We start from the raw sequence: 27,710 nt of genomic DNA, 5'->3' as shown, positions 1-27,710 counted from the left end.
TATAAGTTCATTAAATTTAAGATTTCGCTTATTCCCAACCCAATTTGCATAATTTTTCTGTAAATTAACAATATTAAACTAAATATTAATTTTTTGAAAAAATGTTATTTTGAAAATGTACTTTATTTTTATAATATAACACAACCGTCTTAATACTCGCTTTTCTAATTTTCATATTACCGAAATGAAAATGCCGTCCGCATATGTGCAAAGGGCATATGTTGCCTCTTCGAAATTTTCATAGAAATGAAAACTGCGCTGTCAAACTGCTGAAGTGACAGCTTATTGCTTAAGATATATGGCATACTATTTAGTTTGCCATATATTGTAACCTATAAGCAATGTGGAGTTTCCACAGGCAATAGGCACGGCAATACAGTTAGTAAGACATAGATTTTATCTTGTCGAGATGCCCCGTAATGTGTTAATGAAAATTCACGATATTGTGCTGGAAATTTCATAAAATTGGACCGATAATATTATTTCGTGGCGAAAATAAAATGGCAGTTAAGTTAACAGCTAACATAAATAATCCTCCTATAAGTAAGTTTATGCATTTTTCAAGTTATAGGTTATTAATAATAGTTTTTTTTTTTTGAGTTGTGTTTATATCTTCATCGATATCAAAGTTAATGTTGTTATAATTTTCACTTTTTTCAATGTTCCAAGGTGGTTTGGCAACTGCTCATCTTATAAGCGAGACTATAGAAGTTGAAGTTGCTTGGGGTAATGAAACCACGCTTCAATTTCCAAACAAACGCCAGCTTCTTTGTCATTCTAATAATGATGTGTTGAGGGCGCTGGCACGTGTGGCTCCAGAGTATAAGCTTTATGGAGAAAATGCTATTGAACGTTCCCAAATTGATCATTGGTTGTCGTTTTCATTAACATGCGAAGATGACATTTCCTGGGCATTGACATTTCTCGATAAATCAATTGCCCCTGTAACTTATTTAGTAGCGAACAAGCTAACCATTGCTGATTTTGCTCTTTTCAACGAGATGCATGCACGTTATGAGTTTCTTTCAGCTAAAGGCATACCACAACATGTGCAACGCTGGTATAACCTTATAAATTCGCAACCTCTGATTCAAAAAGTGTTGAAGGCATTGCCTAAAGAAGCACTTGGTGCAGCCAAAAGATCCAAAAGAAGCAATGGTGTTAAACTAAGTGAGTGCGAAAGTTCACATTTGTCCGATAGGACAAAAACAAGTGAACGTAAGCAGGAAGGAAAATTTATTGATCTACCCGGTGCAGAGTTGGGTAAAGTAGTAGTACGATTTCCTCCAGAAGCTTCTGGATATTTGCACATTGGACATGCTAAAGCTGCCCTATTAAATCAATACTATGCATTAAACTTTAATGGCAAACTAATAATGCGATTCGACGACACTAATCCAGCGAAGGAAACTGTTGAGTTTGAAGAAGTTATTTTAGGCGATGTCGAATTGTTACAAATTAAACCAGATGTTTTTACCCACACATCCAATTACTTTGAAATAATGTTACAATATTGCGAACAAATGATTAAAGATGGCAAGGCATATGTAGATGACACGCCGGCGGACAAAATGAAAGTTGAACGTGAACAACGTGTAGAATCAGTGAACCGGTCAAATGGTAATATAATTAATATTTGGCTGATTTGAATTTTACACTATGCTTTCTTTTAATTCAAGACGTGGAAAGAAATCTATCATTGTGGCAGGAAATGATAAACGGCACAGATATAGGTCAAAAGTGCTGCGTTCGGGCAAAAATTGATATGTCGTCAGCAAATGGCTGCATGCGTGATCCAACGATATACCGTTGCAAGAATGAACCTCACCCACGTACAGGCACAAAATACAAGTAACTATAATTTTTTTATATTTTAATGGTCAGAAAGTTGTAAATTTCTGGAATTTTTAAGGGTCTATCCTACTTACGATTTTGCTTGTCCGATTGTTGATTCAATAGAAGGAGTTACCCACACGTTACGTACAATGGAATACCACGATCGCGATGATCAATTCTATTGGTTCATAGATGCGCTAAAGTTGCGAAAGCCCTACATATGGGAATACAGTCGCTTAAATATGACAAACACTGTGTTGTCTAAACGTAAGCTGACATGGTTCGTTGAGTCTAGATTAGTGGATGGATGGTAAGATGAATAATAATATAATAATTCAATATTATATGAACAAGCAATATTAAATTCTTCATAGGGATGATCCACGTTTTCCGACAGTGCGGGGAATTATTCGACGAGGCATGACTGTTGAGGGTTTACGCGAATTTATTATAGCCCAAGGGTCAAGTAAATCTGTAGTATTTATGAATTGGGACAAAATTTGGGCATTTAATAAGAAAGTGATCGATCCGATTGCACCGCGTTACACTGCACTGAACTACGATAATCGTGTTATTGTAAATGTTTTGGATGCAAAGTTCGAAAAAACTGAGGTACCTAAACATCCAAAAAATGAGAGTCTTGGAATGAAAGAAATAACAATCGGCCCACGTGTATATATCGATTATGATGATGCGATTGCCCTTAAAGAGGGGCAAAATGCCACCTTTATAAATTGGGGCAACTTGTTAATAAAAAAAATACATAAAGATAACAGCGGTAAAATATTGGAAATTGATGCGACTTTAAATTTGGATAATAAGGACTTTAAAAAAACATTAAAACTTACTTGGCTTGCTGTGGAAAACAATGATTCCCTTTATCCGCCTACGTTCTGTGTCTACTTTGACAATATTATAAGTAAAGCAGTATTGGGAAAAGATGAAGACTTCAAACAATACATTGGTCACAAAACTAGGGTAAATTCTTCTATATTATTTAATAAGTGATATACAAGAGTAAATTGTTTTAATTTTTTTTAGGAAGAAATTAAAATGCTTGGTGATCCCGAACTAATGAAATGCAAAAAAGGAGACATAATCCAGCTTCAACGACGTGGTTTCTTTAAAGTTGATGTTGCTTATGCGCCAGCCAGTCCATTCTCGAATGTTGTAACGCCGGTCATTCTGTTCTCGATACCTGATGGCCACACTAAAGATATGCCATCTTCAGGCTTGAAAATTAACGCCAATTTACAAGATGTTAAAAATGTGAGTAGTATAATTTAATCTGTATGTTTAAAAATGATACTTATACTAGTAGAATTTTAAAACAATTTGTATATCTGGTATATTTAGTTTTCGTGATGGTTTCCATATTATATACTTATGTATATATAGTATATGTATATACCTGTCAGAAAAAGTCTCCGTACATGCATCAAAATAATTTTATGATGAAGATAAATTTAATACGTTTAATTAGCTGGACTATTATCTTTTATATATATGTACATAATATCAGATGTTTTTTTATAATTTGCTGATCTTTTCAAAATGGTAACTTTTTCTGCTCTTTTTGACTGAATTGTTTTTCCAAAAAAATTTTATTTTTATAGAAATTTTTAATTTATCGGTATGTTAATGTTAATGTTGTATATTTTACTAGCCAAAAAATCCTTTATGTTTCCTTTATTTGATCTAGTGTACGGCGACTTTCTGCCAAGTGTATATACATGCATATATATATATATATGTATATATCTTATCCCATTATATTACCAGTAGATGGCTTTGGTATTCTGTAACTTACATTGTATAAGTGCAATCGGATTAAGCTATATGCAGTAAAAAAGATAAGTTATCGTCATAGAATCGATGTTCAAAGGGAAACCGCTATCTCTCGGCAACAAAATCCTCAAATCGCTAGCCAGCAGCACATGGTAAAAGGACAAAGAAACGTTGTTGACAACTTACAAGGCAATCGAGAATAGACCCCGACATATCCTATATACATATGTCCTGCGAGCAATGAGTCTCCGCATGACACCTCTTTGCATGCCCCACTAACCCCATACTTCTCTTTTTGGTCCGTTTATTGGGCATACCGTTATATGACGTCGACGACAACTTAGCGAATTTTTACCATCCAAATGTAGACTAGATATCCGCTAAAACAATAACAACAACAACAAAAGTTATCGTCCCAAAGAGAACTTTTTAGACAGTTTTGTGATTGTTTGAGCACGCCTCAAAGATAGACATAGGCGAAGAGAAATTACGATTTCGCTAAAGGTTGGCGCCTTTCCCGTTCGCGGTTTCTTACCAAGGGAGGTTTCTCCCTCGTGCGACCTCTGCCGCTTGACCGCCGGTTCTGTCTTCTTAGCTTCCGGTCCTACCCAATCGTCCTCGCTCAGCAATTTCTTGGCCCACTCGAGTGTACTAGCATGTTGCTCAGAAACCTGACCAACATGCTTGTCATCGTAGCGTTCCACGATCTTTTTCTTTTATGGTCCCAAGGTTATCTCAGTGACGAGGCCAAGGCGAGGGTTGACGTATGCCCTTATGAGGCAATACGTTCAGAGCCGACCGGCGCAAAGAAGGAGTCATCTCAACTTACACCTACCACGCCAACTTAACGGCGACGGGGGGGGGGGACGTACTCTGAGGCCTGCCAGGGTTTTAACGGGACGGAGGCAGTTGCGACATTGGCCCTGCAGTGCCAGAATGTCGCCACCACCAGCCCAGGGTTCTACCAGATCCAAATAAGTTTACCTACTCTAAAAAGAAACCAGTTCAATGCTAAAGTCGTCAAGGAGTTGTTGGGACGCAGGTCATTTAGCGTTACCCAAGATGCACCAACTTGGAGGCGACCTGCCCTACATCCCATGCATTGTTGCAGGAGAGTGATAACATTTACTGTAAAGGCAATGAAAAAGTATATGACGTCACCGATAATGATTTTTATATACCCGATCTCATGACTGGAGGTCACACTATTCAAGAATTGCAAGCTTTACAGAGTGCAGAATTTCATTTGAAAAAATTGTTATCAAAAAATTCCGAAAGGTTTTTACCAATGCAAACAGCGATGGAAACGATGATTAGGGGAAATGTTTGAGTAAAGGAGATACCAACCAAAAGTGCAATATATTTGAAGAAAAATAGCATGATTGATATAGAGATGTCTACGTGAAATTTGGTAGTGTATTACAACATGGAACTCTACTTCTGTTTGAAACGATGGATGCAGATGATCGTAAGGACTTAGATCAGGACCTAACTAATTTATTAGACAACGAGAAGAATTTAAAACATTTGATCCATTGATTCATCGTTGAATATTGTGAAGAAATCGCAAGAAGAAGTGTGAGAAGCTTTCGTAAAGATAATAAAAAATCTGAACGCCGAGAGAATGGCGTAAGCTGGCCATGGAAACCATCCTCAGTCCATTCATCTCAAATCTCATGGCAACAAAGAACTGTCTGTTCAGAAAGGGTCATTGGACTTACTAATGGATAAAACTCCAAAGTGGTAATAGTTGACTATAACATATTTTCTGATGGAACTATAGATTAGATGCAACAAATCAAAGGATACATACAAAATGGAATTAGGAGAAGCATGCACTGGGTGTTAGAAAGGAGTTCTCATCCTCAGTCCATTCATCTCAAATCTCATGGCAACAAAGAACTGTCTGTTCAGAAAGGGTCATTGGACTTACTAATGGATAAAACTTCAAAGTGGTAACAGTTGACTTTATAACATATTTTCTGATGGAACTATAGATGTAGATGCAACAAATCAAAGGATACATACAAAATGGAATTAGGAGAAGCATGCACTGGGTGTTAGAAAGGAGTTCTTCTTGCTATGATGGAAGTAAATGAAGTACCCACCCCTCAAGTAATTGCCCAACTACAAATCTAAAGGACATCAAAGAACTACAAAACATAGTGAAACCACTCAGGAAAGAAAACACAGGATTAAAAGAAATCAAAATTCATCATGTTGCCGGACACGTTTCATTTGTGTTCTTTATTATCGACATGCTAGTAACAATCATCATTTATTATCGTTTAAAAATCAGGCTACGATTACAAGCTGCAGTCGCCTTCCCAGAAGTTCGTCGCCCGGGAGAATGTTTAAAAGTGAACATGTGCCAAAGGGTTCCACTTAGTCGGGGTGCAAGAATATGTTTTCTTTTTTTATATATTCCACATATTAAGAATATTAAATAATATAAAAATGAAATATTTCTCACTAGATAACGAGTCGTCAATTTTAGTCCCTCACCAGAGGTAAGATAATATAGCATAGCTCGTCATCATTTGGTCTTACAAACCAAATACTCGCAATATCCAAAGATAAAAGGGGGAACAATGTCAAATTCTCCGATACTCTGCTCCACAACTGAAAAGGCGTCTTCGGTACGCACTGTACGGTATATCTGAGGATGCGCATTATCCAATAGAGTAAACGTTACAAACGTTGTTCTGGAGTAATAGCTAAAGCAGCGAACAACGTAAACCCGCAGCCCGCATCAGCTGATACGACCTATCTTATGAGAGCGCAACGTAAATGATCAGCCAACACCGCTTTACCGTACGAGACGAGAAAGTCACCTGATTGTTTTCTCACAACACAGGGTTACCGTCTCGATATACTGTAGTAATTATAAAAATTGTCTTCAATATGTTTCAATATGTAATTTCTAGGGGCTTAACTTTTGACAAATTTTACTCGCTACGGGGGGCAACAGAGGAAGGGAGGAATTCGCTGTTTCTGCTATAAGTCTGTTCATTATGAAAAGGCAAACCAAACTAAATATAAACCAACTCCGATCAACTACCTAGTTAACGCAAATGAGGCTAAATTCAATATGTTGGGTATATAAAGAAAAAATCAACCAGAGAATCAGTTTATTGGAATATTTACCATAAATGTTTGCCCACATAAATAATTTATAATCAAGTAAAAAAAATTACTATTTTGGGGTTAGGAGAAGATTTGGACTGATACATTAACTTTTATTCAAGTACACTTGAGTCTGCTAGAATTACGAAAATTATTAAATGTAATAAATGGGAGCTTGGGTAATATGTGCAACGATTTCACAAATTTTCTGCATTAAACTATATTATATCCAATATTATACTCTCATTTAATTTTGCTAAGATATCTTGCTTATTTCCTGATACGCTATAAAGCTAACCAGAAGTTTGGAATTTGTATCTTAAGTATATGGAGCTAGGAGAATTATTCGGCCGATATTTATTTATTTTTGACACACAAGTCAGCCATGTTCACTGTGGTCCTCACAATCTCCATCTGGGAGCTTGAGGTCCGATTGCGACAAGTTTCGGACATGATATGGCCTACCTTAAAAGCATTATTTGTAAGAACTTTGTAAATTTGTAAGACTTACTGATGTAAACGGGGTTATTTTTTAATACTTTTCCCCAATTTTGATAGTCCTTGCTCCTTCACTTCTCATACGACCGCGATTATCAGTCAGCACATGAGGAAAGGACAAAGAAACGTTGTTGGCAACTTACAAGGCAATCGGCCGGCCGGTCCTTAACTACGCGGGACTAATTTGATCGCCTGGATGTAGTGGAAATCCGGATTACACATAACACTGGCCAACCCCTCTCCCTTTGGTCCGACCCCGTCGAAACAGCACGTTTGTTGGGCCTTCCGTTAGATGACGTCGACGACAACTTAGCTAATCATCCTAACGGGGACTAGGTACCCACTAGAACAACAACAACAGCATTATTTGTGGAAACTTATTACAATAACCTCATTGAAATCATAAATAATTTAACTTTTCACACACTGATATAAAGATAGAAATATATTTTTACGCACCAAATTGAAATGGATCGAGTAGTTCCCGAGATATAAGATTTCACCCAAAGTTGGGCAGTATTAGTCCTAGCAACTTAAGTACAGTCTTATTTGTTTCTGCTTCTTCCATATTTATTTAGCGAGGTTCGCAATTTAGTAGTTTTCAATATATCCGCTATATAGGTAGTGGGCGTGGTTACAATACAATTTCACGCATTATCCCCACTGTATGAGGAGGAGCCAAAAGAATTACTCCCCAGCAAGTTGCTCGTATATAATTTAAAAAAAAAGTATGGCGATCTTATGCCTTTTAAATTAAATTGTTAGAATGACGTGGAAGAAAAACGAAGTACGATGGTGAAAGCCAAAATCATGAAAGAAGTAAAGAGTTGCTTGCTTTGTTATACCCAAATACTTTTTCATGTTTTCTTTTAATCAGATATGATCAGTCACTTTCAAGCTGCAGCAGACATCAGTCCAGTTTTGTTTTAAACGCTGCTTCGCTATTTTACTACTACATTTGAAACGTTGAAATTAACCATAAATATAAAGTGAAAGCACAACAGTATAGATAGGTGGAGTTGTTTATGTTGTGTCACGCAACTTTTAATATATGCTTTGATCATTTAATGTTGTTATAAATTTGTGTTGACGTCGACAAACCATATATTATTTGAGATGTTTGTATAAAAGCAAAAAATATTAACGATTATAATTAAATCATAAAAGTTATTTAATTTTACTGTTTTTAGATTGTTAAACCATCCACGATTCCTATTTCTACAGCATCCTCTTTGAACGAAAAGATTTTTGAACAAGGTAATATTATACGTGATCTTAAAGAAAATAAATCTACAAAGGATAAAGTTGATTCAGAGGTTAAGAAGCTGTTAGAACTTAAAGCTCAATTTAAAGCGTTGACTGGTCAAGATTGGAAACCTGGTACAGGTACATTTGATGTACCACAATCGAACGCTGAAGCTGATGTTGAGCAAATACTCAATAAAATTGCTGATCAAGGCGAGAAAGTTCGTCAGCTAAAATCGAAAAAAGCCGATAAAACGGTTATAGAAACAGAAGTTAAGGTACTGATTTCTCTCAAAGCAGATTATAAGAAACTTACTGGAAGTGATTGGAAGCCAGCAACTACAAAACCAGTGGTTGTTAAGAAAGAGAAGTGTCCAGAGCAACCATCAGCTAATATCATTGCAGATTTACTTACAAAAATATCTAAACAGGGAGACAAGGTTCGTTCACTTAAGAACGCTAAAGAAGGCAAAAACATTATAGATGCCGAAGTTAAATTGTTGTTGGCACTAAAAACGGATTACAAAAGTCTCACTGGACAAGAGTGGAAACCGACATCAACCGTTCCGTCTTCTAAAATTGTTGAAGAACCTAAAATTGATTTGACTGACGATGATAGTGGAGACCTCAGTGCACTCCTTACACAGATAAAATTTCAAGGTGACAAAATTCGTATATTGAAATCGGAAAAAGCTACCAAGGCTACAATTGATCTTGAAGTGCAAACATTGTTGAGTTTAAAAGCTGATTTCAAACAAAAAACCGGCACCGATTGGACACCCAACATTAAGATGGAACCAAAAGCTCTTGTCAATGACGACATTTTAAATAAAATGTCCGCGTCTTCCGAGAAAGAATTGTTAATGAAGGAAATCAATGCGCAAGGTGATAAAGTTCGTACTGCCAAGTCGAATAATTTACCAAAAGAAAATATTGATGCTGAAGTGAAAAAGTTGTTGGCGCTCAAGACGAAATACAAAGAAATTACTGGAACTGATTTTCCAAACGTTGGCGGACGAGGGGGTAATGGCTCAAAAAAAGGAAGTGAAAATAATCGTTTAACTCAAAACAAGGAAAAAACACAACTTAAAGCGGAAGTTAATGTCTTGGCGGGTGGACTTAAAAAGCAGACACGTCTTGGGCTTGAAGCTACAAAAGAGGAAAATCTTCCTGAATGGTATTCGCAGGTATGGCTATTTAATATTTAATGTAACATTAGTACCCATAAGATATATGAATATTTTCTTTTAGGTCATTACCAAAGGCGAACTAATCGAATATTATGATGTATCTGGTTGTTATATATTGCGCCACTGGTCGTATGCAATTTGGAAATTTATTAAAACTTGGTTCGATGCCGAAATAACCAAAATGGGTGTTAAGGAGTGCTACTTTCCCATATTCGTTTCACGTGCTGCTCTTGAACGAGAAAAGACTCATATTGCTGATTTCGCGCCAGAAGTTGCATGGGTAACGAAATCGGGGAACTCTGATTTGGCTGAACCAATTGCTGTGCGACCGACCTCCGAAACTGTTATGTACCCGGCATATGCAAAGTGGATTCAGTCCTATCGTGATTTACCCATACGCTTAAACCAATGGAGCAACGTTGTGGTAAGTAAACAGCCACTGCATATTTATGCTTAATAAAATATTAAGAAAATCAAAAAATCCAAAATGTGTGTATTTGTATGCACTACAATTTTTATCAGCTTATGTACCTATAACCGCAAGCTGATTTAGTTGAATTTAAATCTTTTTAATTTGAATTTTTTATCATGATTTAATTCGAGTATAGAATGAAATATAATTTTATTAACTTCTAAAATTCAAGTTTTGAATCAATACATTCATGAGAGCATTTCAAAAAAATTCCTTCGCGTTACGAAGAATGTGAAGATAAGAAGAATTTTCTGTTTCGCTTTCTTGATGTCATTCATTATCGCAAAACTTCTAGAGGTGAATTCGACTTTACGATGGCAGTCCAATATCTTCTATGTTAACTGTTAAATAGATCCGAAAAATTTGTGCCGTTTTTTTTCAGAGGGACTAAGCAAAAATTGGCCACCAACTGTCGCTAGGTTTGCTCGGGTGGACGAGTGCGCAAATGCGCTAATTTTATTATAACTAAGCCTATGAAATATTTTGCCTGAAATCTATGGTCTAGTGATTGAACTCAATTTCAAGTTCCTTTGCATTATTTTATCTCTCTTTTTAAATTCTTCAGCGAAATCTCGATTGATCCTCATAACATTAAATATCACTTCGTGTATACATACTTAACTTAGCAGATTATTATTACTTTTACCTCCTTAATTAAATGCAATCAATTTCTCTTTTTTATTTAGAGGTGGGAATTTAAGCATCCCCAGCCATTCCTGCGAACTCGTGAGTTTCTCTGGCAAGAAGGTCATACTGCGTTTGCCACAAAAGCAGAAGCCGATCAAGAAGTATTGGATATTTTAGATCGTTATGCGCATATCTACACGAATCTTCTTGCTATACCTGTTGTGAAGGGCCGTAAAACAGAAAAGGAGAAATTCGCTGGAGCCGATTATACTACTACTGTAGAAGCTTTTATTTCCGCATCAGGTCGCGCCATTCAAGGTGCTACCAGTCATCATTTAGGTCAAAATTTTTCGAAAATGTTCGACATCGTATTTGAAGACCCCGAGACGCAACAAAAGCAATTTGTGTTCCAAAATTCTTGGGGACTAACTACACGTACAATTGGTGTCATGATTATGGTGCATGCAGACAATCAGGGGTTGGTGTTGCCGCCACGTGTTGCTTGTATACAAGCTATTATTGTACCTTGTGGCATTACGGTTAATACGAAACCCGATGAACGAGAACGGCTTTTACAAGCTTGTAAAAAGCTTGAAGGGCAGTTGAACGTAAAGGGTGTTCGTTGTGAAGGTGATTACCGTGACAATTACTCACCAGGTTGGAAATTTAATCATTGGGAGTTGAAGGGTGTTCCACTTCGTATTGAACTTGGTCCAAAAGATATGAAGACTAATCAAATTGTTGCGGTACGCAGGGATACAGGTGAAAAACTAATTTTGGCTTTAGAAGACGTCGAGTCCAAAATCAGCCAATTGTTGGAAACAATGCATGATAGTATGTTGGCCAAAGCGAAAAAAGAGTTGGTTAATCATACAAAACTTACAAAGAATTGGACGGACTTCTGCCAATTTTTGGATGCTAAGAATATTCTACTTTCTCCATTTTGTGGCGAAATTAGCTGCGAAGAAAAAATTAAAGGAGATAGTGCAAGGTTTGTATAAATGCTTCGTTTCTTTCAATTTATCTAATTTTAAATACTTTACAGAGATGAGGAGGCGGAACCTGGTGCCCCTGCTATGGGCGCTAAATCTCTTTGTATACCATTTGAACAACCTGCTGCGATTACTGCTAGCGATAAATGTATTCACCCAAGTTGCGTCAATAAACCACAATTTTATACGTTATTTGGACGAAGTTATTAATGTAACATTAAATGACAAAAAATGATGCTTCGAGGAAAACGTGAAATACAATTTCAAGATAATCGAAAATGTTATATCGTTCAATAATGAATATTTAACTATGAATAAATTTATCAAAATTATATGCTTTTTTTTTTTGTTAGTAATAAAAATATTGTAAGCAATTGCAAAATTATTTATGGCTGGGATTTAGAATAGCATCCCCGGACTTCGGGAATGAAATGGGTATCACTGGAAAGGTGACGTTCTCCAGATCACGAATATATGTATATATAGTTGCCGCTGACTTATAGTTTTAAAGATATTTGCATTTAAAGTTGAAAAATTGATAACTTTTACATTGGTAATTTGTATATTTGTTTATACAATGTGGAAGGCATACACGCACCAATTATTGTACCAATTTCCATAAGAAGGCATACACACAACAATTAGTTGGTTAATTGAGTTGGGCTAGAAATTGCCCTTTCGATGAAATTGGTACAATAATTGGTGCGTGTCAGGATTCACGACGCCGTTTAATATGGTCACTTGCGATCGCAATAGCAGAATAACCTAGGGCATCAACGTAGCAGGTGTGGTAAACACACATATTCGATTTTTCACCACAGCGGTTTTAAATTTTAAATGTAAAGATCTTATGATTTTTTATTAAAGGCAGGAAAGTGGTAACATGAAATCAAAAAACATCGTTAACCAATATAAAGAAACATATCCAAAATATGCAGTGGCCTATTGGACGATGAAAAGGCCAAATGTTCATATTTTTAAATGCAAATGTTTAGGTATATAAGTTTAGTTGCTAAAAAAGTAATCAGAAGTTGCGGTAAAGGTTCAGCAGAACGGCTTTTCCGAAAATGTGCACCAATTTTCACGGGAAATGTCTTAAAATTCGTGTTTTTAATTATCAAATTAAATTTTCAGTTCCAAAAAATAAACAAAAAATTTCGAATTTCTTTTTTTAGTCGAAAGTTTAGACTACTATTGTCAAGAATAAGCAATATGCAATCTTTTGTGGAAATATTGGTTGCAATAAAGTTATCTAGACAACATCTATTACATATCGAGTTTCCCCCATGACAAGATAGGTGTGGACGTGGAATAAAGCTGCCTAATAAACTAATATTATCCATGTAGTAATGCGAATACATTTATTTTGCGCATAGATGTAAAATGTCAATTTAAATACATCAGCTGACTACATGATCTAAAAGGACTTATTTTGTAGCCGGTTTACAAATGGTGTAGATTCTTTTATATGGAAATTTCTTTTCGTATTTTGAATATAAGTCATATAATTTTTTTTTGGCCTGGCCTTCACATTGTCATGTTGCTTCAGTTAGTTCATACTGAAAATAATACTACATATAAATAAGAATAACCTGGCCTTTTGTGAATCGTTGTTTCTTACTATAAAACCACAAAACCAAAGGAATATATTATATGTATCTATAACTGTTTTGTGTTTATGGCAAAATGTCGTTCTATTGGTGTGATAATATTCATACTACGGTTTTTACCCCGCGTGATTATCAAATCGAACTTCTTTCTGCTGCATTTGAACGTAATGTAATTATATGCCTTGGTCACAAGTCTTCCAAAGAATTCATAGCCTTAAAGTTGCTGCAAGAATTATCACGACCAGCGAGATTAACGGCAAAGACTAATTTGTATTTAACAACTGAACGAAATGCTTTATCAATAACTGCTATGATTGAGCATTTGACAAATCTGAAAGTGTACAGAGTGGAAAACCTCGAGTTGAGTGCCAAGAGTCAACCTAACATACCAAAGGGTTTTCAGCTTTATGTTCTTCATCCGCGTACTTGTTTGGAAGCATTGCGAAGTGGAGTGCTCACTTTGGAGAATGTTCATCTATTAATATTGGAAGATTGTCATGAAGCTGATGTTTGTAAGGATTTGCGCACAATTTTTCAGGAACATTTTAATAATTTGAACACAGAGGTTCCGAAAGTGTTGGGCTTGGCAGGTCCTCTACATAGTGCAGAGTGCTCTTTACAAGAGTTAAATGCAATGCTAAATACATTGGAAGACAATTTGCATTGTAAAGCTGAGACAGCGAGCGACATCGTTACTGTACTGAGGTATTGCATATATTTGTCAATTTTTTTAGAAAATATTTGAATAGTAAAAATTTTTTATTTAGATATTGTGCTAGACCAAGTGAGTTTATTGTTCAATGTATGCCTTATGAACGCGATGAATTGATATCTGTATTGGAGGAGGTCCTTTTTACAAGGAAAGCTTTTTTAATAGATCACCGATACGATCCTTTTGAAATATATAACACAGATGAATATTTGGAGGAATTAAAAGGTATTTTTTATGACTCTGCCCAATATTTTCTTTAGTAATTATCATTATTATAGACATCCCTGATCCCAAAGAAGAGCCAATGGAATTTTTGGAAATTATGCTCTTTGTTCTTCATGAAATGGGGCCATGGTGTGCTGATCGCGTTGCGGTTAACATGTTTCATCGCATAGAAAAACAGAAAATAAAAACACCACATGAACGTCACTACATTTTGTTGTGCGTGGTGAACACAGCGCTTTTAGAATTTCATGCTATTTGTGAGCAAACATTCAAAAAAATCACTAACCACAGAGATCTCGTTGAAAAATATTCAAGCCCTAAGGTATTTCGTTTGTTAGAAATTTTACGTTTATTTAAACCGGAAGAATTATTAACTAAGAATGAAACCATACATAAACTCAGTCAGGATTTAGATCAGATGGATTTTCAAAAACTTAGTAGAAATATCGAATACAGTTGCCAAAATGTTGAAAATGTAACTATGAAATTACAACTAGAATCTCGATCAATTATTGACAACTTGGATCCAATTGTAAAAAATATTTCCGGCAATTCAACGCAGCAAAATATGCAAATGGGCACATACAAAATAGAAAACTCTACCACAGCGAACCGAAGGCATGGTGCGGGTGGAGCCCATGGCCGTTTCAAACGTAGACCTTTTAATCGTCGACACATTCGAGACAACGGTGATGAGCTAGATACACTCTGCGCAATTATTTTTTGCAATTCAAACTATACAGCGCGTGCACTTTTTGATTTGATTAGCGAAATGGGTCGCCATGATCCTGAATTAAAATTTCTTAAATGTCAATTTACAACTGATCGAGTCGCAGATCCTATCAACGAACCCAAAGAAGCTGAGGTGGAGCATAGGCGTCAGGAAGAGGTATTGAAACGTTTCCGCATGCACGACTGTAATGTGTTAGTTGGCACTTCTGTTCTAGAGGAAGGTATCGATCTTCCTAAATGTAATTTAGTAGTTCGCTGGGATGCACCGACCACTTATCGTAGTTATGTGCAGTGTAAGGGACGAGCAAGAGCAGCACCAGCTTATCATGTGATATTAGTTTCACCTGCATATACAGCCGTTCACAGTAAAAATGAACAACTAAGCAACGAAAGTCATATATATCTATGTAAACTGGAAGATGGACAAGACGACGTTATTGATACAGATACTTGTAGCGATGAAGAGAATTCAGATAATAACAAAGTAAATAAATTCACAATTGGTTCTACAAAGGGAATTGTGAAAATACTAAATCCCGAAGTTATTACAAATAAACCGCCAACAAAAAGCGTTTTGACGTTGAAAGAGATCACGGATGATTTACCGGGTTTTGAAAGCGTACATAATGAAACGAGCAATGCTAACATAGTAGAAATTGGGGACAATTCGTCTTCAATCATGGAGTTAAAATGTGAAACAGCTCCAATGAAAGAAACTAAAAATAAATCAGTAATCAAAGAATCTTTAAATGAGTGTTATGAAGTTCTTAACCTTAGTGATGCTATATCAGATATTAGTACTGTTTTGAGTGGTTCTTTTTCGAGCTCTTTAGTAGAAGACGTATCAATCGCAGCACCTGCAGTATCGGTCCCACCAAAACATAAAAAAGAGAAACGTAGATTTCAATGCCTCTTTGAAAGTGATAAAAAAATATCCAAATCTTCCACATATTTCGATGCATCTTTGAATCAATTAGAATTCACAACTAATAAAATAGTAGAACAACTAGCGGAATATCGTCAAATAGAAAAAGTATGCTGACTATATTGATTATTGATAAATAAAACCATTAACCAGTATCTATATGTAGGTACTACTATCTAAATGTGCTAATACCGAGCCGCCAGAAACGGAGCATCATTTTGCAGACTATTTCAATAAATGTATTAAGCGCTACAAGCCTCTGGAACATTTATTGACTGGAGCTTCGGTAGATCTTAATACCTCTATAGCTTTGGTCAACAAGTATTGTTCGAAATTGCCAAGTGATACTTTTACAAAACTTACAGCACTTTGGCGTTGCACTAAAACGATTCGATCTGGAGTCGAAGTATATCAATACACGATACGTCTTCCAATAAATTCACCATTAAAATACGATATAGTGGTATGTTTTAATTCATTAATTTAATCTGAACAATTTAAACATTTGTTATTGTTTTATGCCTTAAGGGACTTCCAATGTCTTCGAATATATTGGCCCGTAGAATGGCCGCTTTACAGATCTGTATAGAGCTTCACAAAATTGGGGAATTGGATCAAAACTTACAGCCAATAGGAAAAGAAAGCTTCAGAGCAATGGAGTCTGACTGGGAAAACTTTGAGCTAGAAGAGGAAGACGAAAAAATAGTACATGATAATTCTGAACCACGACCGGGAACAACGAAACGGAGACAGTATTACTACAAACGTGTAAGTAATTTAAATTATTTTAAATACTTATTAGAGAACAAAAAATTAGACTTAATACTATATCATTTTAATGAATGGGTTTGTTGCTATAGATTGCCTCCGAGTTCAGTGACTGTCGTCCAACTGTAGGTGTACCATGCTACTTGTATTTTATTGATTTGACACTGCAATGTCCAATTCCGGAGGAACAAAATACACGTGGTAGGAAAATATACCCACCCGAAGATGCGCAGCAAGGCTTTGGTATTCTAACCCTAAAACGTATACCAAAAGTCAGTTCATTTCCTATATTTACGCGTTCCGGTGAAGTAAAAGTATCTATTGTTCTTTCAAAAGAGATGGTTGTACTCACAGAAGTCCAGATACGTTGCATTAATACATTCCTCAACTACACATTTACAAATGTATTGCGCCTTCAGAAGTTCCTTATGCTCTTTGATCCAGATTCTACCGAAAATTGTGTTTTCATTGTACCTACGATAAAAAGTAATAGTAGAAAGGTAATTGACTGGGATTTCCTTGAGTTAATTGAAAGAAAATCAAGTATGATGCCTTCCCCGATCACGGATGATTTACGTAAATCTATTGAATTCGATGCAAATAAGTTCAAAGATGCCGTTGTTATGCCCTGGTATCGCAATCAGGATCAGCCGCAGTACTTTTACGTGGCAGAGATTTGTCCACAGCTCTCACCTCTAAGCTGTTTTCCTGGGGAAAACTACCACACGTTTAAGCATTACTATTTTCTGAAATATGGTTTAACAATTCAAAATGTTAAACAGCCATTATTAGATGTAGACCATACCAGCGCACGTTTAAATTTTTTAACACCTCGTTATGTCAATCGAAAAGGCGTTGCCCTGCCTACTAGTTCCGAAGAAACTAAACGTGCCAAGCGTGAGAACTTGGAACAAAAACAAATTCTTGTGCCAGAACTGTGCACTGTGCATCCGTTTCCTGCTTCATTATGGCGAACTGCTGTCTGCTTACCTTGCATTCTATATCGTATAAACGGGTTATTACTGGCTGATGACATACGAAAAAAGGTGTCACTGGACATAGGATTGGGCCTGCAGGAAATCCCCGATAATTTTGAATGGCCTATGCTGGACTTTGGCTGGAGTTTGTCGGAGGTTTTAAAGAGATCAAAAGAAAATCAGAATGTTCCGTTATTAGATAAGAAAAAAGAAGAAAGTAGCAATAAAGAAACAAGAAACAAACAAGGCAATTCCTTCGTAAAAGGCAACGGAGTTGGTGACGAATTAGATAACAATTACGAAAGCAACCATTCAAAAATGAAAAGTGCTAATGAAATCATTATAGAAGGTGAAAAAAAATTGAAGGTATCTAAAAAATGGAAGTGGGATATTTATTTGTTGATATTTACAAATTTGCTTTTTTTCAGGATAGTACTTTTATAGAAATAGGAACTTGGTCCAATGATATGGCTGAAAATATCAATTGCAGTAAAAACTCTGAGTCAATGGATGAAGATGAGGAAGAATGTTTTAAATATCTTCCACCGAATGTTAGTTTTTGTAGGTTAAAAGTTGCTATAGTTAACCAGAATTGTAATTTATTATATTTATATTTATATAGGTGACCAACAAATGCGCTACGGTTCCCCCACTTTCTGGGATGTGAAAGAATCAAACCTTGCCAAAAAAGCAAATGGTGTTCTCAATCCGAATAGTGATACAAATAACACTCGAAAGAATTCGTTCACATTCTATGATTCGGATGACTCGTTTGCTTCCAGTTACGATGACAATGAACTTAATAACTATAGTGACGATGATTATGAAGGCTACGGTGCTTCACGTATTGCATTCACTTCAAGGAATGAAGCTGAAACAATTGAAACAGCACAAGAGATCGAAAAGCGCAATAAACAAATATCTATAATTCAAGCAACTAATGCGAATGAGCGTGATTATCAGAAGACGAAAAACTTGCTTGTGGGATACAATTTTGTGGACTTGAAACCTAGCATGGAAGCAGAATTGAGTCACTCTATCGCCCAATATATCACATCTACACGACAATTGAAAAATAGCATTAAACAGTCTAGGATGCTTGTAAAATACGATCAGCCAGTGGTGCTGAAGCTTAAGGATTCGATAAACATCACCTCAAATAATACCAATGAACCGCCTTCTATAGATGTGTTTTGTAAATTATTGCCTTATGCTGACAAAAACTTGTTAATTTCTATCTTAAGAGAGCATGGTAACGTGTTGAACATATCAGATATTGCCCGGTTAAATGCTGAGTATTTAAAATCTCACACTGATGAGCTATTCGAAATTCAAGGTTGTGGTGATGTTTTTGACAATTTCAATGATAAGGATAAGCTGAAGTTAGAAAAATCTGGTCATGAAAGTAAAAAAATGATAACATTAAAATTTGAGAGGAAAGAATGCTTCTCCAATATAACTAATACGTTCTCTCCCGTAACTGAAAATAACACGAAGAATCAATGTAATAATTTTAGCTTCGACTATCAACCAGATCTGGTTGGACATCCAGGTCCAAGCCCAAGCATTATTTTGCAAGCTTTAACTATGTCGAATGCGAATGACGGCATTAATTTGGAACGTCTTGAAACTATTGGCGACTCATTTCTTAAATACGCCATTACCACTTATTTGTATATAACATACGAAAATGTTCATGAAGGCAAGCTAAGCCATTTGCGCTCAAAGCAAGTAGCCAACTTGAATTTGTATAGATTGGGAAGACGAAAAAAACTGGGCGAGTATATGATAGCTACAAAATTTGAACCTCATGATAATTGGTTACCACCGTGTTATTATGTACCTAAAGAGCTGGAGAAGGCACTTATCGAGGCAAAGGTCTATTAAAATACCAAGCTTTGCAAATAATTATAGTAGTTAATAAATTGATAACATATTTTTTTTTATAGATTCCTCCGCATCACTGGAAGCTGGTCGATTTAGCGAATATAAAAAAATTAACCAGCGCCGAGATATGCGCATTAGTGCGAGAAAAGGCTGACAAATTGGGACTTATTGCTGATGTAAGTAACAATTCCAACGAGAATAACGTCACTCTTGATGAGAGTGGTGAAGGAAATGACTTTACTTGTTTCATTCCGTATAACCTAGTAACACAACATAGCATACCAGGTGAGACAGTAGATGAAGTTTGTTTTAATAATAATAAACTTGAACATTAATTTAGATAAATCTGTGGCCGATTGTGTCGAGGCATTAATCGGGGCCTATTTAATTGAATGCGGGCCACGTGGAGCCCTGCTGCTTATGGCATGGTTGGGAATACGAGTGCTTCCGTTTGTACATAGACCGTTTAATCAACAGGAGTCTCGCGTGCCCGGTAGTACAAATCCGGATGAGAATGGCAACATAATAGTGTATGGAAAGTGGGTAGCTCCGAAAAGTCCACTTCTTGTTTATTCTCCTAATGCCACTCAGGAATTAGAATATATGCTTGAAGGCTTTGATGAATTTGAGGCCACATTAGGTTATAGGTTTCGTGATCGTTCTTACCTTTTACAAGCCATGACTCATGCTAGTTATTCGCCAAATCGTTTGACAGATTGTTACCAGCGGTTAGAATTCTTGGGAGATGCAGTTCTAGATTATTTAATTACTCGTCACCTATATGAAGATCCCAGGCAACACTCACCTGGTGCCTTGACGGACTTACGATCAGCTTTAGTAAATAATACTATATTTGCTTCTTTGGCCGTTCGACATGGTTTTCACAAATATTTTCGCCATTTGTCTCCAGGTCTAAACGAAGTTATCGATCGTTTTGTGCGTATTCAAAACGAAAATGGACACAGTATAAGTGAAGAAGTAAAATGAATTTGTCCATGGTTTATACTTATAATATTAATTAATATTCCATAATTGTTTATAGTATTACCTACTTTCGGAAGAAGAGTGTGATGATGCTGAAGATGTTGAAGTCCCAAAAGCTTTAGGTGATGTATTTGAGTCAATTGCGGGCGCTATTTTTCTGGATTCCAATATGTCGTTAGACGTTGTATGGCAGGTGTATAGCAATATGATGAGACCGGAGATTGAACAATTTAGTAACTCGGTTCCGAAATCGCCCATTCGAGAGTTGCTAGAGTTGGAACCAGAAACAGCTAAATTTGGGTAATTACCAACTATGCCTTAAGTTTTTGAAAATTTTCTAAATTTTATATTTATTAATTTTTTGGTTAGAAAACCGGAGAAACTGGCTGATGGGCGTCGTGTGCGTGTTACTGTTGATGTATTCTGCAAGGGAACTTTTCGTGGCATTGGTCGCAACTATCGTATAGCGAAGTGCACTGCTGCTAAATGTGCTTTGCGTCAATTGAAGAAACAGGGCTTAATAACGAAGAAGGATTAAATCTTAAATATATCACCAAAAAATGTATTACTTATCTACGTACCACTACTACCTATTTTAATTAGTCTGAATTCATGTATGCATGAATATAAACAAGCAAATAAAGTTTTTTTTAACCAATCTGATTTTTTTACACCAGTTTTATTATTTTTTAATAAAAAGTTATCCTGCTAAAACCATTAACATATCCAATTGTGATGATTTTAAAAGTTGTTTTAGATACATTAAATTATAAATTCTGACTACTTTTATCCTTTTGCCGCCTTTGACTTGCTCTTCGCTTTTTTAACACGCTTCAGACCATCCATGTTGCTTTTCATGAATTGTCCATACATATTAATCATTCTGGGTACATCCTCTTGCCGCACTATAGTAGATATCTAAACAAACAAAAAAAAAACAAATCGTGATATTTAATAAAAAACAATCAGTTAAATTAGGATTTACTTTTTTTGATTTCGACTGTGCACGCATAAGACACAAATATACTTCAGGTTCCGGGAGTTCTGATCGTCCCTCTCGAGGTTTCGGCCTATTTTGACCATTATCTGGAATTAAGTTAAGGTTTACATATAGCTTATGACAATAAAAAAATGTTAAAGTGCATACAGCGCTTGAATGTTACGGAAAAAGAAGAGTCCTTCTTCGCAGCATTAGCAAATTTTTCAAGCCGGATTATAAACTGAAAGCAAATGAAATTTTGTTAGAAATATTATTCCCATATCTTGTAAAAAACCAAACAAAATATTAACCGAGGAATTGTCTAGTAAAACCATATTCGTATTCGTATGCAAAAATGTATTGAATTTTTGACAGCTTTTTGACAAGTATAATTCCTTTTAATTTAAAATGCGTTCGCTTTATTGATATTATCAATTTAAAGAAATTGTCATCTGCAGCCAACTTCATGTTCGCTTAAAGTGACTTGTGAAAATTGTTTGTCAGTTCAGTCAGTTTGATCATTAATTAATTTTGGAAAAGTCTTAGGATAGTAAATATGGTATAGTTCTTATATTCTCAAATGTGTATATATTACTTAAATAGGAGCAATAATTAATATTTAATTAACAAATTTATTAGGGTCAAAACCAATCCGCCCAAGGTGGCTCAGGAGATAAGAAGGATGACAAGGATAAGAAAAAGAAATACGAACCCCCAATACCTACACGAGTAGGAAAGAAAAAGAGACGAGCGAAGGGCCCTGATGCCGCAATGAAATTACCATTAGTAACTCCACATACCCGATGCCGTCTTAAACTTTTGAAGCTAGAGCGAATTAAGGATTACCTAATGATGGAAGATGAATTCATACGCAATCAAGAACGACTGAAGCCACAAGATGAAAAGAACGAAGAAGAACGTTCGAAGGTCGATGATCTTCGTGGTACACCCATGTCAGTTGGAAACCTTGAGGAGATTATCGACGATAATCATGCTATCGTTTCGACGTCAGTGGGTTCAGAACATTACGTTAGTATCTTGTCATTTGTGGACAAAGATCAGTTGGAACCAGGATGCTCAGTGTTGTTAAACCATAAAGTTCATGCAGTAGTCGGTGTTCTTAGTGATGACACTGATCCAATGGTAACAGTTATGAAACTTGAAAAGGCGCCCCAAGAAACGTATGCCGACATTGGCGGTTTAGATACACAAATACAGGAAATAAAGGAGTCTGTCGAATTGCCATTAACTCATCCAGAATATTATGAGGAAATGGGTATTAAGCCACCCAAAGGTGTTATCTTATATGGTCCCCCAGGGACTGGCAAAACATTGCTTGCCAAAGCAGTAGCCAATCAGACCTCTGCGACTTTTTTGCGAGTTGTGGGTTCTGAGTTGATCCAAAAATATCTGGGAGATGGTCCCAAATTGGTACGTGAGCTTTTCCGAGTTGCTGAAGAGCATGCACCTTCTATAGTTTTCATAGACGAAATTGATGCTGTTGGTACAAAACGATATGATTCAAACTCTGGTGGTGAAAGAGAAATTCAGCGTACTATGTTGGAATTGCTCAATCAGCTGGATGGGTTTGATTCAAGGGGCGACGTTAAGGTAAAGGATTATAATTTGTTCTAATATTTTGAAATTAAATTAGAAATATTAATTAAATTTTTGGATTAGGTTATTATGGCAACAAACCGTATTGAGACGTTAGACCCTGCTCTCATACGTCCTGGTCGTATTGATCGTAAAATTGAGTTCCCACTTCCTGATGAAAAAACGAAGCGTCGAATATTTACGATTCACACATCTCGTATGACTTTGGCAGAAGATGTTAATCTGAATGAGCTAATTATGGCTAAGGATGATCTATCCGGAGCGGATATTAAAGCCATATGCACAGAAGCGGGTTTAATGGCACTACGTGAACGACGTATGAAGGTTACTAATGAGGACTTCAAAAAATCCAAGGAGAGTGTTTTATATCGAAAGAAAGAAGGAACAGTCGAAGGATTGTATTTATAAAACCATGTACTTCTTAATAATAAAACATAAAATATCTAATCTAAACATTGTGAACATAATAAATTAGTCGTTAAGGGAAGAGTTTGTTTACATTGATTTAAAAATGATTTCAATAAGAATTTTAAAGTTGGTATCCAAAACGATTTATATCTGCCGCAGTGTGCACTACGAAGTCATTTAGAGATCGTTAAATTTCTAAATTTAGAGAAAGCGCATTACATTATATTTCTCTAATTCGAAACCTGTTCGCAATCCATCTGAGTATCCTTTGTTAAAAGCTATTTGAAATGTTTCTTTCTTTCCATCTGACACACCATCGGCATACCCAATCTACGAAAAATTTGACATTTAAAAAAGTATATAGGCAGCACTGATTAGCCACATTGTTAGTTCCTAAATATTACTTGGTGATTGTAATTGTGGTTCTTACTTTGGCTGATTTGTTGCGGATTCTTTGGAAATTATTATCGGCAATCTTTCTAAAATCCTCATCATCTATAGCAGATTCACGGGTAATTTCCATTTTATAATTGCTTGATTAGTTATTACAGAAAATATTTTAGAAATTATGCTATTACAATACTTCAGAAGTAAACCTTTCCAATAATGACAATTTTGGGGGTGAATAGCAATGCAGTGTTGTATACCAAAGTATCAGTATTAAAAGTGTTGGCTGTGAGTATAAAATTTATTTAGTATTTGATTGAAAAAATTTATCAAAAATTAGTACTAGATTTCTTTAGAGCTGCATATAAGCACCCTTACTACTTACTACCCTTATATCATGTTCAGACCGAAAATTTAAAAGACTAGATTACATTTATGGGTTATGAAATCCAACAGTGTTCTTACTGCCGTTGAAAAGATTAACAGCTGTTTTTGCCATTCAAGAATTTACATCGCTCAATATTTATTAAAAGAAAACATTGTCATATAGTATTTTGTAATAAAAGCCGTATTCTTTTTAATATATTCCATATAATGGGAAGTCGATTTTCAGCAGAAATTAGATTCATTGCTCTAATAAAAATTTGTTTGTTTACATTTTTTCCTTTTTGTGGTGTCTAAATCAGCTGTGATAATGTAATAGATTTCCAATGCTGCCAAGAGAGATTTAGCGTGGATCAGTTTCAAATCACTCCGATGAAGTGATTTTGAACTGTCATTTTTGTATGGCGAAATCTTGATAAATTTATAAGATTAGTGGGATAAACCACTCAACAGCCGAAATCGTGTGATTAAGTGTCGGTCTGAACATGGTATTAAAGCTTAGTATCCAGCTCTCAAGAAATGTAAAAACTTCAAGAAATGGTCTAGAAAATGGAGCATGCAGCTCCAAAGAAATCTAGTATAATTTTTAATAAATTTTATCAATAAAATGCGAATATGGCAAACCTGGTTTTCCGAAGAAACGTGAAATCAACAATTGTTTCTTGAAGGAAACTCAAAGTAATCGTTAAAGTCATCCTAAATTAGTTAAAATCATTATTAGGAAGTATATTTCATTTTGAAATGTTGTACGCGTAACCAGCTGTCAAAATTACTTGAAGAAATAATGTATTTTTTTCTTGAGCAATTACGTAAGAGCTGGATACGGGCCTTAATGTATTAAAAACTAACTTGAAACCGTATTCGCAACTAATGAGTTTTTTGAATGAAGTAGAGCTCTGATGGTAATATTTGTCGGTGGAGAATTTTGAATTAGTATTTGAGAGCTAGAAAATATAAATATAGATTATTTGTATAATTGATGTAGATATTACGCTATATAATGACGGATTTCAACATACAGTACATGCTCGCTAGAAAAATTACTGTGCATACTATATATGTATATTAGTTTATAGACCTGACAGACGACAGCGCTAATATACATTAGCGGGCTTAATTTACATTTACTTGCACATTTGACCCATGTTAATACAAATTTGTAATGCACAAGAATTTCGTGCATTTAGCTGAATTTACCAAATTTGAGTAGGCAAAACTGCTCAAAAATGGCCGATTTTTGCTATTTTTTGACAGATGTCGCTTGAAGTGTGCCGCCTCCTTTGCGTTTGCAGCATCAGAGGGTAAGCAGTTTTATATTGCTACTTAAATTATGTGCAAGTGTATTAACAAAAACAAATTTTAATATTTTTAGATGGCAGAAAATAAGCAACGCACAGTTTGCTATCCATTTTTCCAATATTCTTAACTTTTTCGCACACTTTTTCCGCATTACAATCAATTATTGCTTTTAATTTCACTCTATTATCTTTTGACGTAGTTAATAATAAACGAATTTTTTCGTTAAATTTATATTGATTTTCCAAAAATCGTATTCATTTTTATTTCACTTTTTTTTAATAAATAAACAAATTTCACTATCAGCTGTCTAAATGCACATGTCTGCCGTCTGTCACCATAAAATTTCAATGCGCATTAGCGTTGCTTAAGGCGCATTAAGGGGGGTAAGGGCTATTACTTACATACATATTTTGACAATACACAAGCTGGTCTGCAATTGATCCTTCATAACATTCTATAATCCATATTCTCTGCCGTAAATGTAAATCCAAATGGAATTGGAATGGGGTAGAATTTCTTGTCAAACCACGTTGCACCAACTTACTTATACATATTATTGTCAGAAAAAACACGAAAAACGTCAAAATTTCACTTTCATCTATCAGAATTTTAATTTTTCTGTCGTTGAGCACACACGTATTCGTTCTGGCAACTACGAATTTCGTTGTCTAGTTAATTGTGGCAATTTATCGTTAATTCTGTTTCGTTTTCGCATCCGATTCGTCACAACATACTGATATATTGATAATACACAAATAGTTGTTTTTATACTCTTGCAACATGTTGTTTATATTAGGCTTTTAATGCATTTTTTTGTTGTATTATAGAGTGGAGGTGCATGTTTTGAATGTATATATTATAACTGAACAGTTGAAACTATACAAATATGGCTGCCAATGATATATCCGATGCAATATTGGTTATAATTCAAAGAGTTGCATCTGGAGCTTCAAATGATGATCTGGTTAAGGGATTACCAGAGGTTACAGCGCAAGCTCGAATGGAAAGTTTGAATAAATTGTTGCAACAGGGCGCTATTGAATTGCTTAAAAAAGGGGAAAAGCTCATATATCGTGCTAAAGATCCGAAAAAGAGTGCATTACCCAAAGATGCCGATAATGAGGAACGAATAATTTATGGTATAATTGAAGAAGGCGGAAATAAAGGCATTTGGATTCGTGATATACGCATGCAATCAAACCTTAACATGACTCATTTGAATAAAATTTTGAAAAATTTGGAGACCAAAAAACTGATTAAAGCAGTCAAATCCGTAAATGTAAGACCTAGCCCAAAAGTATTCGCCGTTTGTTTTTAATGTATTTCGTTGTAGGCTAGTAAAAAAAAGGTATACATGCTGTACAATTTAGAACCAGACCGCTCAGTAACTGGCGGGGCTTGGTATCAAGATCAAGACTTTGAGGCTGAATTTGTAGACGTCCTTAATCAGCAATGCCTAAGATTTTTACAAATGACCCGTGAAAATGCAGAAAAAAAACGGGAAGGTCCATTGGCACTTAAACGGCTATCTTGCTGTTCCGTAAAGGAAGTTCATAAATTTATATCAGACTTGGGTATAAGTAAAGTACGAAATTTGAGAATATATATATACCTATACACCGACTAAAATAACCTCATATATTTATTAGGTTCATTTAGATGAAGATGATTTAGAAACTATATTAAAAACTGTCGTTTATGATGGCAATGCAGAGCGTATGATGATGCCCGATGGTTCTTTTGTTTATCGCGCCATTAATTCACCACTTTTTGCCCCCGGCCTTGTACAAATACCTTGTGGGATATGTCCCGTTATCAGAAATTGCTCAAAATGTGGGGATGTAACACCAAATAAATGTATTTATATGACAGATTGGTTGGATTAATTAAAAATAAGGAAATCATTTTAATACCTACGTATATATGCATATGTATATTTAAAACAAAAATAAAAAATTAAAAGAGTTAGAAATAATCAAATTGTATGTCACTAAAGTTTATTCAATAGTACCACCCTAATATTAGCCGCTGTACGTGGCCGT

The 27,710-nt window shown here is 35.5% G+C and overlaps 6 protein-coding genes across 9 annotated transcripts; 4 read left to right on the top strand and 2 right to left on the bottom strand.

Annotated features, from left to right (window-relative positions):
• The first annotated feature begins 399 nt into the window (after positions 1-399).
• On the top strand, positions 400-12,106 carry LOC120766590 (bifunctional glutamate/proline--tRNA ligase). Its single transcript, XM_040092193.1, has 10 exons — positions 400-543; positions 670-1,620; positions 1,680-1,851; positions 1,913-2,146; positions 2,211-2,814; positions 2,878-3,105; positions 8,439-9,680; positions 9,745-10,107; positions 10,842-11,773; positions 11,828-12,106. Exons 1-10 carry the CDS (start codon positions 501-503, stop codon positions 11,982-11,984), a joined length of 4,926 nt encoding a protein of 1,641 aa, XP_039948127.1. The 5' UTR covers positions 400-500; the 3' UTR covers positions 11,985-12,106.
• Positions 12,107-13,221: 1,115 nt separating this feature from the next.
• Positions 13,222-21,252, top strand: LOC120782295 (endoribonuclease Dcr-1). Its single transcript, XM_040114500.1, has 12 exons — positions 13,222-14,089; positions 14,152-14,321; positions 14,375-16,086; positions 16,145-16,441; positions 16,507-16,746; positions 16,839-18,089; positions 18,152-18,284; positions 18,346-19,601; positions 19,673-19,895; positions 19,951-20,588; positions 20,653-20,894; positions 20,964-21,252. Exons 1-12 carry the CDS (start codon positions 13,461-13,463, stop codon positions 21,130-21,132), a joined length of 6,960 nt encoding a protein of 2,319 aa, XP_039970434.1. The 5' UTR covers positions 13,222-13,460; the 3' UTR covers positions 21,133-21,252.
• A 2-nt stretch (positions 21,253-21,254) lies between these two features.
• On the bottom strand, positions 21,255-21,992 carry LOC120782299 (signal recognition particle 14 kDa protein). Its single transcript, XM_040114509.1, has 4 exons — positions 21,885-21,992; positions 21,742-21,814; positions 21,580-21,680; positions 21,255-21,512 (listed from the first exon to the last, which is right to left on the bottom strand). The coding sequence occupies exons 1-4, from the start codon at positions 21,906-21,908 to the stop codon at positions 21,381-21,383; spliced, it is 330 nt and encodes a 109-aa protein (XP_039970443.1). The 5' UTR covers positions 21,909-21,992; the 3' UTR covers positions 21,255-21,380.
• A 29-nt stretch (positions 21,993-22,021) lies between these two features.
• Positions 22,022-23,677, top strand: LOC120782296 (26S proteasome regulatory subunit 4). The gene is made up of 3 exons (XM_040114501.1): positions 22,022-22,132; positions 22,213-23,184; positions 23,254-23,677. Exons 1-3 carry the CDS (start codon positions 22,130-22,132, stop codon positions 23,596-23,598), a joined length of 1,320 nt encoding a protein of 439 aa, XP_039970435.1. The 5' UTR covers positions 22,022-22,129; the 3' UTR covers positions 23,599-23,677.
• LOC120782300 lies at positions 23,587-24,147 on the bottom strand. The gene is made up of 2 exons (XM_040114510.1): positions 24,029-24,147; positions 23,587-23,928 (listed from the first exon to the last, which is right to left on the bottom strand). The coding sequence occupies exons 1-2, from the start codon at positions 24,119-24,121 to the stop codon at positions 23,800-23,802; spliced, it is 222 nt and encodes a 73-aa protein (XP_039970444.1). The 5' UTR covers positions 24,122-24,147; the 3' UTR covers positions 23,587-23,799.
• On the top strand, positions 24,021-27,643 carry LOC120782298 (probable DNA-directed RNA polymerase III subunit RPC6). Of its 4 annotated transcripts, none has more exons than XM_040114505.1 (5): positions 24,021-24,110; positions 25,624-25,670; positions 26,496-26,947; positions 27,002-27,253; positions 27,318-27,643. In XM_040114505.1, exons 3-5 carry the CDS (start codon positions 26,555-26,557, stop codon positions 27,552-27,554), a joined length of 882 nt encoding a protein of 293 aa, XP_039970439.1. In that variant the 5' UTR covers positions 24,021-24,110; positions 25,624-25,670; positions 26,496-26,554; the 3' UTR covers positions 27,555-27,643. The 4 variants fall into 4 exon arrangements, with proteins under 4 accessions (XP_039970439.1, XP_039970438.1, XP_039970441.1 ...); XM_040114506.1 differs by lacking the exon at positions 24,021-24,110 and adding an exon at positions 24,191-24,273; XM_040114504.1 differs by lacking the exon at positions 25,624-25,670.
• The last annotated feature ends 67 nt before the right edge of the window (positions 27,644-27,710 follow it).

This window comes from Bactrocera tryoni, chromosome 1 (assembly GCF_016617805.1).
Source record: "Bactrocera tryoni isolate S06 chromosome 1, CSIRO_BtryS06_freeze2, whole genome shotgun sequence".
In the NCBI taxonomy this organism is placed as follows: Eukaryota; Metazoa; Arthropoda; class Insecta; order Diptera; family Tephritidae; genus Bactrocera; species Bactrocera tryoni.
Note: the sequence above shows the minus strand (reverse complement) of the source record. Positions and strands in the feature narration are given on the sequence as shown.

What these genes read in the sequence shown, in the direction of transcription:
- LOC120766590 (XM_040092193.1), top strand. Translation starts at nt 501, where the DNA reads ATGGCAGTTAAGTTAACAGCTAACATAAATAATCCTCCTATAA. An exon ending in CGTACAGGCACAAAATACAA is followed by an intron (nt 1,852 to 1,912) that starts GTAACTATAATT and finishes GGAATTTTTAAG; the next exon opens with GGTCTATCCTACTTACGATT. An exon ending in TTCCTGAATGGTATTCGCAG is followed by an intron (nt 9,681 to 9,744) that starts GTATGGCTATTT and finishes ATTTTCTTTTAG; the next exon opens with GTCATTACCAAAGGCGAACT.
- LOC120782295 (XM_040114500.1), top strand. Translation starts at nt 13,461, where the DNA reads ATGTCGTTCTATTGGTGTGATAATATTCATACTACGGTTTTTACCCCG. An exon ending in AAGGTGAAAAAAAATTGAAG is followed by an intron (nt 18,090 to 18,151) that starts GTATCTAAAAAA and finishes GCTTTTTTTCAG; the next exon opens with GATAGTACTTTTATAGAAAT. An exon ending in AGGCACTTATCGAGGCAAAG is followed by an intron (nt 19,602 to 19,672) that starts GTCTATTAAAAT and finishes TTTTTTTTATAG; the next exon opens with ATTCCTCCGCATCACTGGAA.
- LOC120782300 (XM_040114510.1), bottom strand. Translation starts at nt 24,121, where the DNA reads ATGGAAATTACCCGTGAATCTGCTATAGATGATGAGGATTTTAGAAAG. An exon ending in TCCGCAACAAATCAGCCAAA is followed by an intron (nt 23,929 to 24,028) that starts GTAAGAACCACA and finishes AATTTTTCGTAG; the next exon opens with ATTGGGTATGCCGATGGTGT.
- LOC120782298 (XM_040114504.1), top strand. Translation starts at nt 26,555, where the DNA reads ATGGCTGCCAATGATATATCCGATGCAATATTGGTTATAATTCAAAGA. An exon ending in AAGCAGTCAAATCCGTAAAT is followed by an intron (nt 26,948 to 27,001) that starts GTAAGACCTAGC and finishes ATTTCGTTGTAG; the next exon opens with GCTAGTAAAAAAAAGGTATA. An exon ending in CAGACTTGGGTATAAGTAAA is followed by an intron (nt 27,254 to 27,317) that starts GTACGAAATTTG and finishes TATATTTATTAG; the next exon opens with GTTCATTTAGATGAAGATGA.
- LOC120782299 (XM_040114509.1), bottom strand. Translation starts at nt 21,908, where the DNA reads ATGGTTTTACTAGACAATTCCTCG. An exon ending in TTTTACTAGACAATTCCTCG is followed by an intron (nt 21,815 to 21,884) that starts GTTAATATTTTG and finishes ATTTGCTTTCAG; the next exon opens with TTTATAATCCGGCTTGAAAA. An exon ending in TTCCGTAACATTCAAGCGCT is followed by an intron (nt 21,681 to 21,741) that starts GTATGCACTTTA and finishes ACTTAATTCCAG; the next exon opens with ATAATGGTCAAAATAGGCCG.
- LOC120782296 (XM_040114501.1), top strand. An exon ending in ATTCAAGGGGCGACGTTAAG is followed by an intron (nt 23,185 to 23,253) that starts GTAAAGGATTAT and finishes TTTTTGGATTAG; the next exon opens with GTTATTATGGCAACAAACCG.